Source organism: Salmo salar, chromosome 04 (assembly GCF_965601325.2).
Source record: "Salmo salar chromosome 04, fSalSal1, whole genome shotgun sequence".
NCBI lineage: Eukaryota > Metazoa > Chordata > Actinopteri > Salmoniformes > Salmonidae > Salmo > Salmo salar.
In genome coordinates this window covers 48709085-48723561 of record NC_138294.1, presented here as the reverse complement: position 1 = coordinate 48723561, position 14477 = coordinate 48709085, and the positions used below count along the sequence as shown (strand labels likewise).

Below are 14477 nucleotides of genomic sequence, written 5' to 3'. Positions count from 1 at the left end.
ATGTAAATTCTATTAATTGGACATGATTTGAAAAGGCACACACCTCTCTATATAAGGTCCCACAGTTGACAGTGCATGTCAGAGCAAACACCAAGCCATGAGGTCGAGGGAATTGTCCAGAGAGCTCCGAGACAGGAATGTCGAAGCACAGATCAGGGGAAGGGTACAAAATAAGTTCTGCAGCATTGAATGTCCCCAAGAACACAGTGGCCTCCATTCTTAAATGGAAGAAGTTTGGAACCACCAAGACTCTTCCTATAGCTGGCTGCCCGGCCAAACTGAGCAATCAGGGAAGAAGTGCCTTGGTCAGGGAGGTGACCAAGAACCTGATGGATACTCTGAGCTCCGGAGTTCCTGTGTGGAGATGGGATAACCTTCCAGAAGTACAACCAACTCTGCAGCACTCCACCAATCAGGCCTTTATGGTAGAGTGGCCAGACAGAAGCCACTCCTCAGGCACCATAAGAACGCTGAGAAACATGAGAAACAAGATTCTCTGGTCTGATGAAACCAAGATTCAACTCTTTGGCCTGAATGCCATCCGTCACATCTGGAGGAAACCTGGCACTATCCCTACGGTGAAGCATGGTGGTGGCAGCATTATGCTGTGGGGATGTTTTTCAGTGGCAGGGACTGGAAGACTAATCAAGATCGAGGCAAAGATGAACAGAGCAAAGTACAAAGATCCTTGATGAAAACCTGCTTTAGAGCGTTCAGGACCTTAGACTGGGGCAAAGGTTCACCTTCCAACAGGACAACGACCCTAAGCACACAGCCAAGACAAGGCAGGAGTGGCTTCGGGACAAGTCTCGGAGTGGCCCAACCAGAGCCCGGACTTGGAACCCGATCAAACATCTCTGGGGAGACCTAAAAATAGCTATGCAGCGACACTCCCCATCCAACTTGACAGAGCTTGAGAGGATGTGCAGAGAGAAATTGGGAGAAACTCCCCAAATACAGGTGTGCCAAGCTTGTAGCGTCATACCCAAGAAGACTCGAGGCTGTAATTGCTGTCAAAGGTGCTTCAACAAAGTACTGAGTAAAGGGCCTGAATACTTATGTAAATGTCATATTTCTTTTTTCTTTTTTTTTTTATACATTTGCAAAAATTTCTAAAATCCTTTTTTTGTTTTGTCATTATGGGGCAGTGTGTGTAGATTGATGAAGGAAGAAAAACAATTTAATCAATTTTTGAATAAGGCTATAACATAACAATGTGGAGAAAGTCAAGGGGTCTGAATACTTTCCGAATGTACTGTATAATATAAACTCAACATGCAACAATTTCAAATATTTTACTGAGTTATAGTTCATATAAGAAAGTCTTTAAGTTGAAATAAATTAATTAGCCCCTTATCTATGGATTTCACATGACTGGGAATAGAGAAATACATCTGTTGGTCACAGATACCTTTTAAAAGAAAAAGGGTGGGACGTGGATCAGAAAACCAGTCAGTATCTGGTGTGACCACCATTTTGCCTCATGCAGTGCGACACATCTCCTTCGCAAAGAGTTGATCAGGCTGAGGTGATGGCGGCAGGTGAATGGCACGACAATGTCACGGTATCTCTGTGCATTCAAATTGCCATCGTGTTCGTTGTCCTTAGCTAATGCCTGCCCATACCATAACCCCACCGCTCTGTTCACAACATTGACGTAAGCAAACCACTCGCCCACATGATGCCATACACTCTATTTGCCATCTGCCCAGTGCAGTTGAAACCAGGATTCATACGTGAAGAGCACACTTCTCCAGCGTGCCAGTGGCCATCGAAGGTCAATCAATCAATTGTATTTATAAAGCCCTTTTTACATCAGCCGATGTCACAAAGTGCTGTACAGAAACCCAGCCTTAAACCCCAAACGGCAAACAATGCAGATGTAGAAGCACGGTGGCTAGGAAAATCTCCCTATAAAGGCCGGAACCTAGGAAGAATCCTACAGAGGAACCAGGCTCTGAGGGGTGAGCATTTTCCCACTGAAGTCGGTTACGACGTCAGGTCAAGGTGAGGACGACGAGCACGCAGATGAGCTTCTCTGAGACAGTTTGTGCAGAAATTCTACGGTTGTGCAAACTCCATTTCATCAGCTGTTCAGGTGGAAGGTTTCAGGTCATCCCGCAGGTGAAGAAGCCAAAGGTTGAGGTCCTGGGCTGGTGTGGTCTGCGGTTGTGAAGCCGATTTGGACGTACAGCCAAATTCTCCTAAACGAAAGGCGGCTTATGGTAGAGAAATGAGCATTCAATTCTCTGGAAACCGCTCTGGTGGACATTCCTGCAGTCAGCATGCCATTTGCACGCTCCCTCAACTTGCGACATCTGTGGCATTGTGTTGTGACAAATGCACATTTTAGAGTGGCCTTTTATTGTCCCCAGCAGAAGGTACACCTGTGTAATGGTCATGCTGCTTGATCAGTGTCTTGAAATGCTCACTAACAGGGATGTAAACCAATTTGTCCACAGAATTTAAACAAGTCTTTTTGTGCATATGGTACATTTCTAGGACATTTTATTTCAGCTCATGAAACATGGGACCAACAGTTTACATGTTGCGTTTTATATTTTTGTTCACTGTACATCAGCTGGTGAGCTATAGGGGAGCAAGCGATGAGTGTGGGCAGACAGGCTCAGCTCCGGCTCTGATTATAAACATCTTAATTCTTGGCTAATATGTTGGCATGCATAGCCTTTTTTTAAACCAATTCTGTTAGTTATTAAAAGAGGAATTTTGATATTACAGTTATCAACCCACTTGCCATTTAACAAATCTAAATTGCTTTGGCACAGTAGGCTTAATGTTGCATAAAACTTTGAAATGTATTAATTTGGAGAAAAAAATGTAAAACCATAATTCCACCTTCACGTGTATGGCAGTGACAAATCTTAATCAATTTTAAATTCATGCTGTAACACAACAAAATGTGGAAATAATCAAGGGGTGTGTCCATATTATCTGATATTCTTTTTGTATTATATCATATTATTGTCCATGACTTTCTAGTCCAAGGACCGTATGGTTCAAGAGAAAATAGCCTAATTTAATGGAAAAAAGATTCTAATCAACAATGGGAATATTTTCAATTAACTCTGCAATTATTGACTTTTCACAACTGCCACCAATTTGGCACCAAAACATTTACAACCGAGACCTATAAAGGATATTTCATTCTGAAACCCTCATATTAAATACCAATGGTATTCACTAAGTTGATGGTTTATACACTGAGTATACAAAACATTTGGAACACTTGCTTCTTACGTGACATGGACTGACCCGGTGAATCAAGGCGATCGCTATGATCACTTAATGATGTCACTTGTTAAATCCACTTCAAGCAGTGTAGATGAAGGGGAGGAAGTTTTTATTTAAGTGAGACAATTTAAACTTGGATTGTGTATGTGTGCCATTCAGGCTGAATGGCAAGACAAAAGATGTAACTGCCTTTTGGCGGGATATGGTAGTAGGTGCCAGGCGAACGGGTTTGAGTGTCAAGAACTGCGACGCTGCAGGGCTTTTCACCCTTAACTGTTTTTCCCCATGTGTATCAAGAATGGTCCACCACTCAAAGGACATCCAGCCAACTTGACACAACTGTGGGGAGCATTGGAGTCAACGTGGGCCAGCATCCCTGTGGAGTCCATGCCCTGACGAATTGAGGCTGTTCTGAGGGCAAAAGGGATACAACTCGATATTAGGAAGGTGTTCATAATGTTTTGTACACTCAGTGTAATTTAGGATGGTTTTACAGCTTTTGTCATTCTTACTTGTTTATTTTACATGTGGTAAAGCCACACAGAGGGCCAGAGATAATTAAAGACACTTGTGATCATTTTGAAGTACACAAAAGTTAAGTTACTTAAAATCCTTAAGTTACCAAAATGCAGGTAGTTTACTGGTAAACTTAGAAAGTTTCCAGTAATGGAACCCTAATTATGACCAAAGAGGCTTATGTATAGCTTTTTTATTTTTACCCATAAGAGTAGGAGTAAAATATCTAAATGCTCAGCTCTTACTGTATAACCAATCTTCTACTTTGAGATGCTTTGTGGCTACAGGCCCTGTAATTAGGTCTACAGTACAGTACGAGCTCTGGCGCTGTGCAGGCTTACTAGACTATATGCTGTTTTGAAGTGTGTAGTAGAGATGGACTAAGATCTTGAGACTTGAGCAGTAGCCTATACTATCCTCATTTCTATTCTCTCATTTCTTCACTCTCTGTGTCTCATTTCTTCGCTCTCTCTGCATCTCGCTCTCTCTGGCTGTGGCTTCTCGCTCTGTGTACCCCAGGGCACCTGAGACAGATGTGCAGCAGGGCACAGGGGAATATGCAGTGCATATGTTGAGGATTAGCTGGGATTCTGGGATTGTTTTGCTCACTGATCACATTGTGTATTCTGCGCCGTGTGTTTTGGCCTGATAGTGCTCACAGAGGATGGGACTCAGTGTGACGGTATTGAGTGTTGTAAGTCATTTGATTTGGGACTGACCGCAGAATGACCTCACAGCCCTCCAAGACCATTTGCACTTGAGCAGTGTTTTTGCATTTTCAGGCACTGCTCTCTCTCTCTTGGTCCCTGGTGTTCTATATCATGCAGACTGTCTTGTCAACCGTTTTGTCATTTTAACATCTCTCTTCCTCCCTCTTTCCTCCATTTCTCTCGCCCTCCTTCTTTTTGTTCTCTCTGCACAGACCAACATCCCCTTCCTCCAGAACGTTCTTAGTAACGACCAGTTCCTGTATGGCACCGTTGACACCCAGTTCATAGATGAGAACCAGGAGCTCTTCAACCTTAAACCGGTCCAGAACCGAGCCCAGAAGCTGCTGCACTACCTGGGTAAAATTGTCTTCAACTCACTGCAGTTACATGTTTTTTTTTTTTTTTTAACTCTGCTTGAACTCCATTTCAAACCGTTGTTTATTTCAGAATTCTATGTTTCTTTGTGTGTATAGATGATTATATTTGACATTTAGACATGTCAACACTTACTCAGTCATCTGAAGTGCAGCTAATGATAGTCTTGATTCATTTAACAATTAAAACTCCCCTCCCTAGATCAAGAGGTGTGTTAGTTAGTTGAGTTCATGCCTGGCTGGCACTAAAGCCTGTTGACGGCACAACTGTTTCTTCAAGCATCGCCTACCCATGGAGTGTATTATATTGTACATCATGTCCTTGTCCTACCCATGGAGTGTATTATATTGTACATCATGTCCTTGTCCTACCCATGGAGTGTATTATATTGTACATCATGTCCTTGTCCTACCCATGGAGTGTATTATATTGTACATCATGTCCTTGTCCTACCCATGGAGTGTATTATATTGTACATCATGTCCTTGTCCTACCCATGGAGTGTATTATATTGTACATCATGTCCTTGTCCTACCCATGGAGTGTATTATATTGTACATCATGTCCTTGTCCTACCCATGGAGTGTATTTATATTGTACATCATGTCCTTGACTATTGAAATCTGACATAATCCGTTCACACAAATGACACCTTTACTATGAGTCCTTATTTTACTTGAAGATATGCTGTCTGGAGTGTAGTATGTTTGTCTCCCATATAATGACATTGGTTGGTTTGAAATGCCTACAACGATGACCAACTCAGGGTTTTCTGATCCCCCTCCTGCTGTCCGGTTTCAGGTCATGTGATGGTAAACGGCCCCACCACTCCCATCCCAGTGAAGGCCAAGCCCTCCTCTATCGATCCTGTGATCCCACCCATTCCTCTGGGTAAGACTCCAACCCTACACAACCTCCTACCAGCTTCCTGTAAAACATCAGTTTTTCCCCCTTGTAGCAGTCAATTTCTGTGTTGATTTAGTCAGTACAACATAGTGAAAGCTGTATGTATTGATGTGGATTAGGTGAGCCTCCGGTTGGGTTCCGTGACGTCCTCTTGAGGGAGGGTCCAGAGGGCTTTGCCAAGGCGGTGCGTGCCCACAAGGGTCTGCTGCTCATGGACACCACCTTCAGAGATGCCCACCAGTCTCTCCTAGCCACACGTGTCCGCACCCACGATCTCAAACAGATCGCCCCCTTCGTGGCCCATAACTTCAGCAATCTCTTTAGCGTGGAGAACTGGGGAGGTGAGCAACTCTTGTAGCCTGTACTCCTTTATTCTCTCTCTCTTTTTTTTTCTACTATCACACTTTTCTCCATCTCAATCTGCACTTTCTGCTTTGCTCTGGCCCCGACTCTGCCACCTGCCTATGTTTCAGTGGCATCAATTCTAGACGTTATGTTTTCAAAAGTCACAGTTTTTCAGTTAAAAGGTCAAATAGAATCAACTGCTAGGGTGAAGGGAAAATATGACACCGCCCCAGGGCCAGATTCACATCGTTGAGCAGAGCAAGTGAGTCGACTGTACTGTGTCTGGGTTACTCAGGAGTGGGCTCTCCTCAAGTCTGAAGAAAAGGGGGGGGGTGGACTTTTTGAAGTTGATACGGGCAGACTGGCGGTACGTTTCTAAGTGAAGACTGAAGAAAGGCTTCGTGTCTCTTCATCTGTAGAAAAGTGACTATGAAATCCATGTTTTATTTAGATAGCACTTTTCTTTTTTTATTTACAAACTAAGGCTGCAGAAAATCATCTTGGCACCCTTCGAAGCAAATCTATTGTGACAATGTCCAAAAACATTTTGATGTTGAGGGAGCTGGACATCAGACTAGGGAGGAAGTCCATCAGTCTCTGGAGGACTAGGAGAGATTGTCTATTCAGGGGAATCTGTCCATTTACTGTCTATGTTTATGGACTTTATCGTCAATGGAGTCTGTTGCTATGGCAGATATTGATCGTTCCTCTTCTGAGTAGGTGCCACTTTTGATGTGGCAATGCGTTTCCTGTGTGAGTGTCCATGGAAACGACTGCAGGAGCTGAGAGCTCTGCTGCCCAACGTGCCTTTCCAGATGCTGCTGAGAGGAGCCAACGCTGTGGGCTACACCAACTACCCCGACAACGCAGTGTTCAAGTCAGTACCTCTGCCTGGATCAAACACCCCTACTCCAACCAGAACACACATCGTCTCAACCCCAGCCTTCACAGTTTGATGGTCATCGTCTGCATAGTATTTCTTGAAAGTATCACCCTTAAACCCAAGGGTTCTTCATTTGAAGCATGTACTCATCCACCTTTCAATGGTTCTGACCAGGTTCTGTGAGGTGGCCAAGGAGAACGGCATGGACATCTTCCGTGTTTTCGACTCTCTGAACTACCTGCCCAACCTGATGCTGGGTATGGAGGCTGCTGGGGCTGCCGGGGGCGTGGTGGAGGCCTCCATCTCCTACACAGGAGATGTGTCTGACCCCATGAGGCAGAAGTACTCTCTGGACTACTACCTGAAGCTGGCTGATGAGCTGGTCAGAGCTGGAACACACATACTGAACGTCAAGGTAGACTGGCACTGAACCTGCTCTGTCATCAAACCCAGTAATGTGGTTTATCCTAACCAATTACACATTTTATTTATATTCCGCTATTTACAAATACTTTAAATCAGCAACTCGGACATAAATGGTCTGTGTGTCATGTTGTTGACTCCTCGCTCTTTCTTTAGGACATGGCAGGGCTGCTGAAGCCTGAGTCTAGCCGGATGCTGATTGGTGCTCTGAGGGACCGTTTCCCTGACATGCCCATCCACGTCCACACCCATGACACGGCAGGCGCCGGCGTGGCCGCCATGCTGGCGTGTGCCGAGGCCGGGGCCGACATCGTAGACGTTGCTGTGGACTCCATGGCTGGGATGACATCGCAGCCCAGCATGGGAGCCATTGTCGCCTGCACCAAGGGAACCAAATTCAACACAGGTGAGCTGCCAGCCAATAGAAATATAGTGAGCTGCCAGCCAATAGAAATATAGTGAGCTGCCAGCCAATAGAAATATAGTGAGCTGCCAGCCAATAGAAATATAGTGAGCTGCCAGCCAATAGAAATATAGTGAGCTGCCAGCCAATAGAAATATAGTGAGCTGCCAGCCAATAGAAATATAGTGAGCTGCCAGCCAATAGAAATATAGTGAGCTGCCAGCCAATAGAAATATAGTGAGCTGCCAGCCATTTAGAAATATAGTGAGCTGCCAGCCATTTAGAAATATAGTGAGCTGCCAGCCATTTAGAAATATAGTGAGCTGCCAGCCATTTAGAAATACAGTGAGCTGCCAGCCATTTAGAAATACAGTGAGCTGCCAGCCATTTGGAAATATAGTGAGCTGCCAGCCAATTGGAAATATAGTGAGCTGCCAGCCAATTGGAAATATAGTGAGCTGCCAGCCAATTGGAAATATAGTGAGCTGCCAGCCAATTGGAAATATAGTGAGCTGCCAGCCAATTGGAAATATAGTGAGCTGCCAGCCAATTGGAAATATAGTGAGCTGCCAGCCAATTGGAAATATAGTGAGCTGCCAGCCAATTGGAAATATAGTGAGCTGCCAGCCAATTGGAAATATAGTGAGCTGCCAGCCAATTGGAAATATAGTGAGCTGCCAGCCATTGGAAATATAGTGAGCTGCCAGCCAATTGGAAATATAGTGAGCTGTCAGCCAATTGGAAATATAGTGAGCTGCCAGCCAATTGGAAATATAGTGAGCTGCCAGCCATTAGAAATATAGTGAGCTGCCAGCCATTAGAAATATAGTGAGCTGCCAGCCATTAGAAATATAGTGAGCTGCCAGCTAATCAAGAACTGCTGGCCAAGCTCTTCTATGGCAAGCCTAGTTGTACACACAGTGGGGAAGCAGTGAACCACTGATGGCTTTTTCATGAATTTGTTGGTATGTCGGAGCATTTAACAAGGTGAAAGGCTGAGACCTTAAGCCGCATGGAAGCATGCTATATTCAACAATGGCAAGGAAAACCAACTGTAAGATCGACAATATTATGCTTCTGACTTGAGCTGTAGAAATTGTTTGCTAGTGACAACTGAATTGTGCTGATGCTCAGTGTGTCGTCACTCTGCTTATCCCCTTCACCTCAGCAGTTGAGGAAAAAACAAAGACAACCTTAAAGGATATGACTTAGAGAATATAAACACGTGGGAGATGATGCAGGACATGTGCAGACTGTAATGTAAGCAGAGGAAAATGAAGTATGTTTGTTGTGGAGAGGGAGAGAGCAACGGGGAGCGGGGACTAGAGGAAAAGGCAGAATGAAAAGGCACAAGGAAGATAGGCCGCACATAGCTCACACACGACCCCGCGACCTTCAGTTAATTGAGACATTACTGCAGCAGATGAGTCTTAACCCGCTGTAATGACCTGGCCTGCAAGGCTCCGTAAAGCTCTGTCTCTGCGTGGGAACAGGAACGTGGTCAGATCCAGGTTCTCATGGCTGCAGCCATCCATGTTGCTAGGGGAACGGCCGTGGGGACAGATCTTTGCCCATGTGTGGCATTGTTATTTAGGAGGGAACCATTCAGCAGCAGGCTAGTGCTATCACCCTGCCACCACTTATGACTCTGACGGTTACAGTGTGCTTTGATTCATGAAAGATGGAGGACAAGGTTGAAGGGCTGTCGTTTTTAATTCCTATTGGTTAGATGAACAAAGAGTCGAAGATAATAGGAAACCCTCTGGAACATTCTCACAATTGATGAGCATCTAATCCCTCCTACAACAGCCATAAAATGGCTTAATAACTCTTTATTTTGTACACAATGAATCAGGATTTGATTAGCTGCTTGTAAACCCTTAATTAGAGCCTTATCGTAGGCCACCTGAAACAAAGTGGAGGCAAATGAAATAATGGAGTTGCTGTTTGTTTAGAATTGAACAACACTTGAGAATATAAAACTCCATCCATAATGAATTAGTCATGAGGAGCATGGAGGTAGCAGCTGCTCTGAAATGACTTGACCATGTACTGGTGTACCGTTGGGAATTCTACGCTACCTGAGCACAAGTGGAGCACTTAACAGTTAGTTTGTTGTTTCTCGTTCTAATCCAGTTATCTAGTTTTTATTAAAGGAAATGTCCTCTTTAGAAAATGAAATGTGGCAGGACTTTGCGAGATTATTCTGAAGCCCAATCCACGCTGTGAAATTGAGTAGTTTTCAAAATGATTATAACCCAGAAATTGTTTTGTTGGATGCGAGTCGATGAAAGCGTAGACGGCCTAGAGGTGCAATTTAGCATCTTTCTTTAGCTTGTTCCAATTTTCCATTTCAAAAGGTGCCTCTATGGTCTCCAGATTCTCTCATTCCGATAATTACTGTTCAAGGACACAAAGCACAACTAGATTTCCTGTTGGGTGTGTATATGATTCTTCTCTCGACAAGCAGTTTTAAACCGATCAGAATGCTCACATTCTGAGAAAAAGACATGTTGTTTTCTTTGTTGATTTTGTTTATTCCCGTGAAGTCTACCAATCTCTCTCTCGCTTTCTCTCTCCTGCTCCTTCTCACTGAGTAGAAGGCTGCCTAGGTAATTGAAATGTCAAGCAAATTCAGTCTTACTCCCTTCTCCCTTTTGAAATGTTGCGCTTTAGTGCAGTACAGTTCTTATCCATTTATTGTCAAATATATTCAAAATTAATTCCAAATATGACTTTTGGTGCATGAGACAGGATGATAAGACTGTTCTAATTTGTATTTCTTCCCACTAGTATGCTCTCTTACTTGTCTAAGTGCTCTTTTGGTCTGCTACAAAAGGTCGCTGGTTCGAATACACGAGCCGACGAGGTGAAAAATCTGTTGGTGCCCTTGAGCAAGGCACTTAACCCCCAAAACATGTTACTGCCTCAGTCCCATTTGTTCATATTTATTGTGTTGACTTGTTTCTTAATCCTAACTAATGGTAATTGTTTACAGAAAATCCTCAAGTGCCTCATTTAGTCTTTTTCACCTTTCCTCTTTTCCGTGATCCCTTCTCATCCACATTCTCTTGCTCTTAAATTACTTCTGAGCACTTCACTTCTTTAATCTTTCTACCCATCCATCTTTCATCTGCACTGGGAGCTCCCCTCTGGCGAAGGTCCCTTGTTCTCTCCCGTGATGTGTATAGATCATCTTTAAGTCAGCTCTAGTCCTGAGGGACAGGAAATGTGGTCAATGTCACACTCTCTCTCATTCCCTCGCTTTCTCTTTTCAATTTCCTCCTCTCATGCTGATGGATATGTGCCAACAGATGTGTATGGTTTAGGGAGTGGGAAGCTTCAGATTGATATCAAAGCTTAAAATTCACTAGGCTCTGAGATTGGTTGGAGAATTTGTGGCCTGTGTGTGTGTGTGTGTGTGTCTTGGAGTTGTGTTTGTTGCCAGGTGAAGCATGGAGCTAATTGTAATTATAGCAACAGGCAATATGATCGGTCATCGGGTTTAAATGAGGGTATTGGCAGCAGAGGGTGCATTGACTGACTGACTGACTGACTGACTGTTCCTGCTTTGGAAGCCCGTGAATGCCTAAGTGGTGAGCACCACACTGATAAACTTTAAAGTGTTTTCTGGCATGCCTCCCACATACAGTAGATTAACACATCACGTTTAACATGCAGTTGAAGTCGGAAGTTTACATACACTTAGGTTGGAGTCATTAAAACTCGTTTTTCAACCACTCCACAAATTTCTTGTTAACAAACTATAGTTTTGGCAAGTCGGTTAGGACATCTACTTTGTGCATGACACAAGTCATTTTTCCACCAATTGTTTACAGACAGATTATTTCACTTATAATTCACTATCACAATTCCAGTGGGACAGACGTTTACATACACTAAGTTGACTGTGCCTTTAAAAAGCTTGGAAAATTCCAGAAAATTATTTCATGGCTTTAGAAGCTTCTGGCTAATTGACATCATTTGAGGCAATTGGAGATGTACCTGTGGATGTATTTCAAGGCCTAACTTCCGACGTTGTGCCTCTTTGCTTGATCATGGGAAAATCAAAAGAAATCAGCCCAAAAATAATTGTAGACCTCCACAAGTCTGGTTCATCCTTGGGAGCAATTTCCAAACATTCATAAGTACAAACAATAGTACGCAAGTATAAACACCATGGGACCATGCAGCCGTCATACCGCTCAGGAAGGAGACGCGTTCTGTTTCCTGGACATGAACGTACTTTGGTGCGAAAAGTGCAAATCAATCCCAGAACAACAGCAAAGGACCTTGTGAAGATGCTGGAGGAAACAGGTACAAAAGGATCTATATCCACAGTAAAATGAGTTCTATATCGACATAACCTGAAAGGCCAGCTCAGCAAGGAAGAAGCCACTGCTCCAAAACCGCCATAAAAAAGCCAGACTACTGTTTGCAACTGCACATGGGGACAAAGATCGTACTTTTTGGAGAAATGTCCTCTGGTCTGATGAAAGCAAAATGGAACTGTTTGGCCATAATGACCATCGTTATGTTAGGAGGAAAAAGGAAGAGGCTTGCAAGCCGAAGTACACCTTCCCAAACGTGAAGCACGGGAGTGGCAGCATCATGTTGTGGGGGTCCTTTGCTGCAGGAGGGACTGGTGCACTTCACAAAATAGATGGAAAATTATGTGTATATATTGAAGTAACATCTGAAGACATCAGTCAGGAAGTTAAAGCTTGGTCGCAAATGGGTCTTCCAAATGGACAATGACCCCAAGCATACTTCCAAAGTTGTGGCAAAATGGCTTAAGGACAACAAAGTCAAGGTATTGGAGTGGCCATCACAAAGCCCTGACCTCAATCCCATAGAACATTTGTGGGCAGAACTGAAAAAGTGTGTGCGAGCAAGGAGGCCTACAAACCTGACTCAGTTACACCAGCTCTGTCAGGAGGAATGGGCTAAAATTCACCCAACTTATTGTGGGAAGCTTGTGGAAGGCTACCCAAAACGTTTGACCCAAGTTAAACAATTTAAAGGCAATGCTACCACATACTAATTGAGTGTGTGTAAACTTCTGACCCACTGGGAAGGTGATGAAAGAAATAAAAGCTGAAATAAATCCTTCTCTCTACTATTATTCTGACACTTCACATTCTTAAAATAAAGTGGTGATCCTAACTGACCTAAGACAGGGAATTTTTACTAGGATTAAATGTCAGGAATTGTGGAAAAACTGAGTTTAAATGTATTTGGCTAAGGTGTATGTAAACTTCCGACTTCAACTGTAGATAATGTTTCATTGTATTTGTGCTGACAGCATCTATAGATGCCTATTATTCTCTCTGTTCTGCCCTCTCTTTGACAGGCATATCTCTGGAGAATGTGTATGACTACAGTGAGTACTGGGAGGTTGCTCGCGGGCTCTATGCACCGTTTGACTGTACAGCCACTATGAAGTCTGGCAATGCTGACGTGTATGAGAACGAGATCCCTGGAGGCCAGTACACCAACCTGCACTTCCAGGCTCACAGCATGGGCCTGGGACACAAGTTCAAGGAGGTGAAGAAGTCCTACACAGAGGCCAACAAGCTGCTGGGTGACCTCATCAAGGTGAGACATCCGGACTCCTGGTGTCCTTAACACTGGCCTCATTTTCAGCAATTCAAATTAAGTGCTAAAACTCACATTCCTCATTCACGAATTGTCTTTTCGGATTCATAATTATCGCTCTTAAGGCAGATTTTACAAAAGTATTCATCTGATTTTGAAGAGAACTTCAGAATGAATTGCCCACTCAATTTGTTCCCTCACCTTCCTCCTTTCACTCTCATGACTATGTGTGCGTGGGAGGGAGGCTCTACTGTCTCAAAGACAAAATAAAAAACGAAATGGGAATACGTTTGCAGAAAGTGGAGCCATTAATCTCGCTGCAGCCTAAAGTCAGATCAACCAAGGAGCTTTGAGCAAAGCTTATCTGTTCTGTTCTCCATGCTTCTGTCTGATCTCTCCAATCAATGGCATCTTCTAGCGTTTGGTCTTGCCTTGCTGGTTTTCATTTCCTAGGGCTTAATTAAATGATCAGAGATAGTTGACTTTCTGTTCTTCTCCTCCTTCGTTTCCTTCGATGTCATATTGTCCATATCACAGGCACAATGAGTCAGTGTCTGTTCGATAGTGGACACGCTTACTTCACTTTCATTATGCATATTTTTTTCTCTCCTCATTCTAACCCCTTTCGTTGTCTTTTCACTGTTCCTACTGTTGGCTGCAAAAAAATTTGTTTCTCAAACAATTTTCATCTCTGTCTCCCTTCTTGACTCGACCACACTTCTGTTTACTTCCAATTTGCACGTCAGCTTGAGGTTCCAATGGTGAAACACAATAGTCTATGACCGATGGGCTGTAGCACCAGTAATGTTGTGGATAAAATCTTTCATCTTGCTCCACCTCTCTCCTCTGCCCACTCTGTGTGTGCCTGCCTGCAGGTGACTCCCTCCTCAAAGATTGTGGGCGACCTGGCCCAGTTCATGGTGCAGAACTCTTTGACGAGGGCGGAGGTGGAGGAGAGGGCTGATGAGCTCTCCTTCCCCCTCTCTGTGGTGGAGTTCCTGCAGGGCCACATTGGCATCCCACACGGAGGCTTCCCTGAACCCTTCAGGTCCAAGGTAAAACACAC

At 43.8% G+C, this 14477-nt stretch overlaps 1 protein-coding gene across 1 annotated transcript in view; it reads left to right on the top strand.

Annotated features, from left to right (window-relative positions):
* The window catches only part of LOC106603157 (pyruvate carboxylase, mitochondrial), a 95343-nt gene that overhangs the window by 67568 nt on the left and 13298 nt on the right, over nt 1-14477 (top strand). Inside the window, exons 11-18 of the mRNA XM_014196466.3 lie at nt 4691-4835; nt 5655-5744; nt 5879-6100; nt 6825-6981; nt 7162-7402; nt 7567-7816; nt 13167-13411; nt 14287-14466. Of these exons, the coding sequence (XP_014051941.1) occupies nt 4691-4835; nt 5655-5744; nt 5879-6100; nt 6825-6981; nt 7162-7402; nt 7567-7816; nt 13167-13411; nt 14287-14466 (1530 nt within the window). The remainder of the gene's footprint in view (nt 1-4690; nt 4836-5654; nt 5745-5878; nt 6101-6824; nt 6982-7161; nt 7403-7566; nt 7817-13166; nt 13412-14286; nt 14467-14477) is intronic.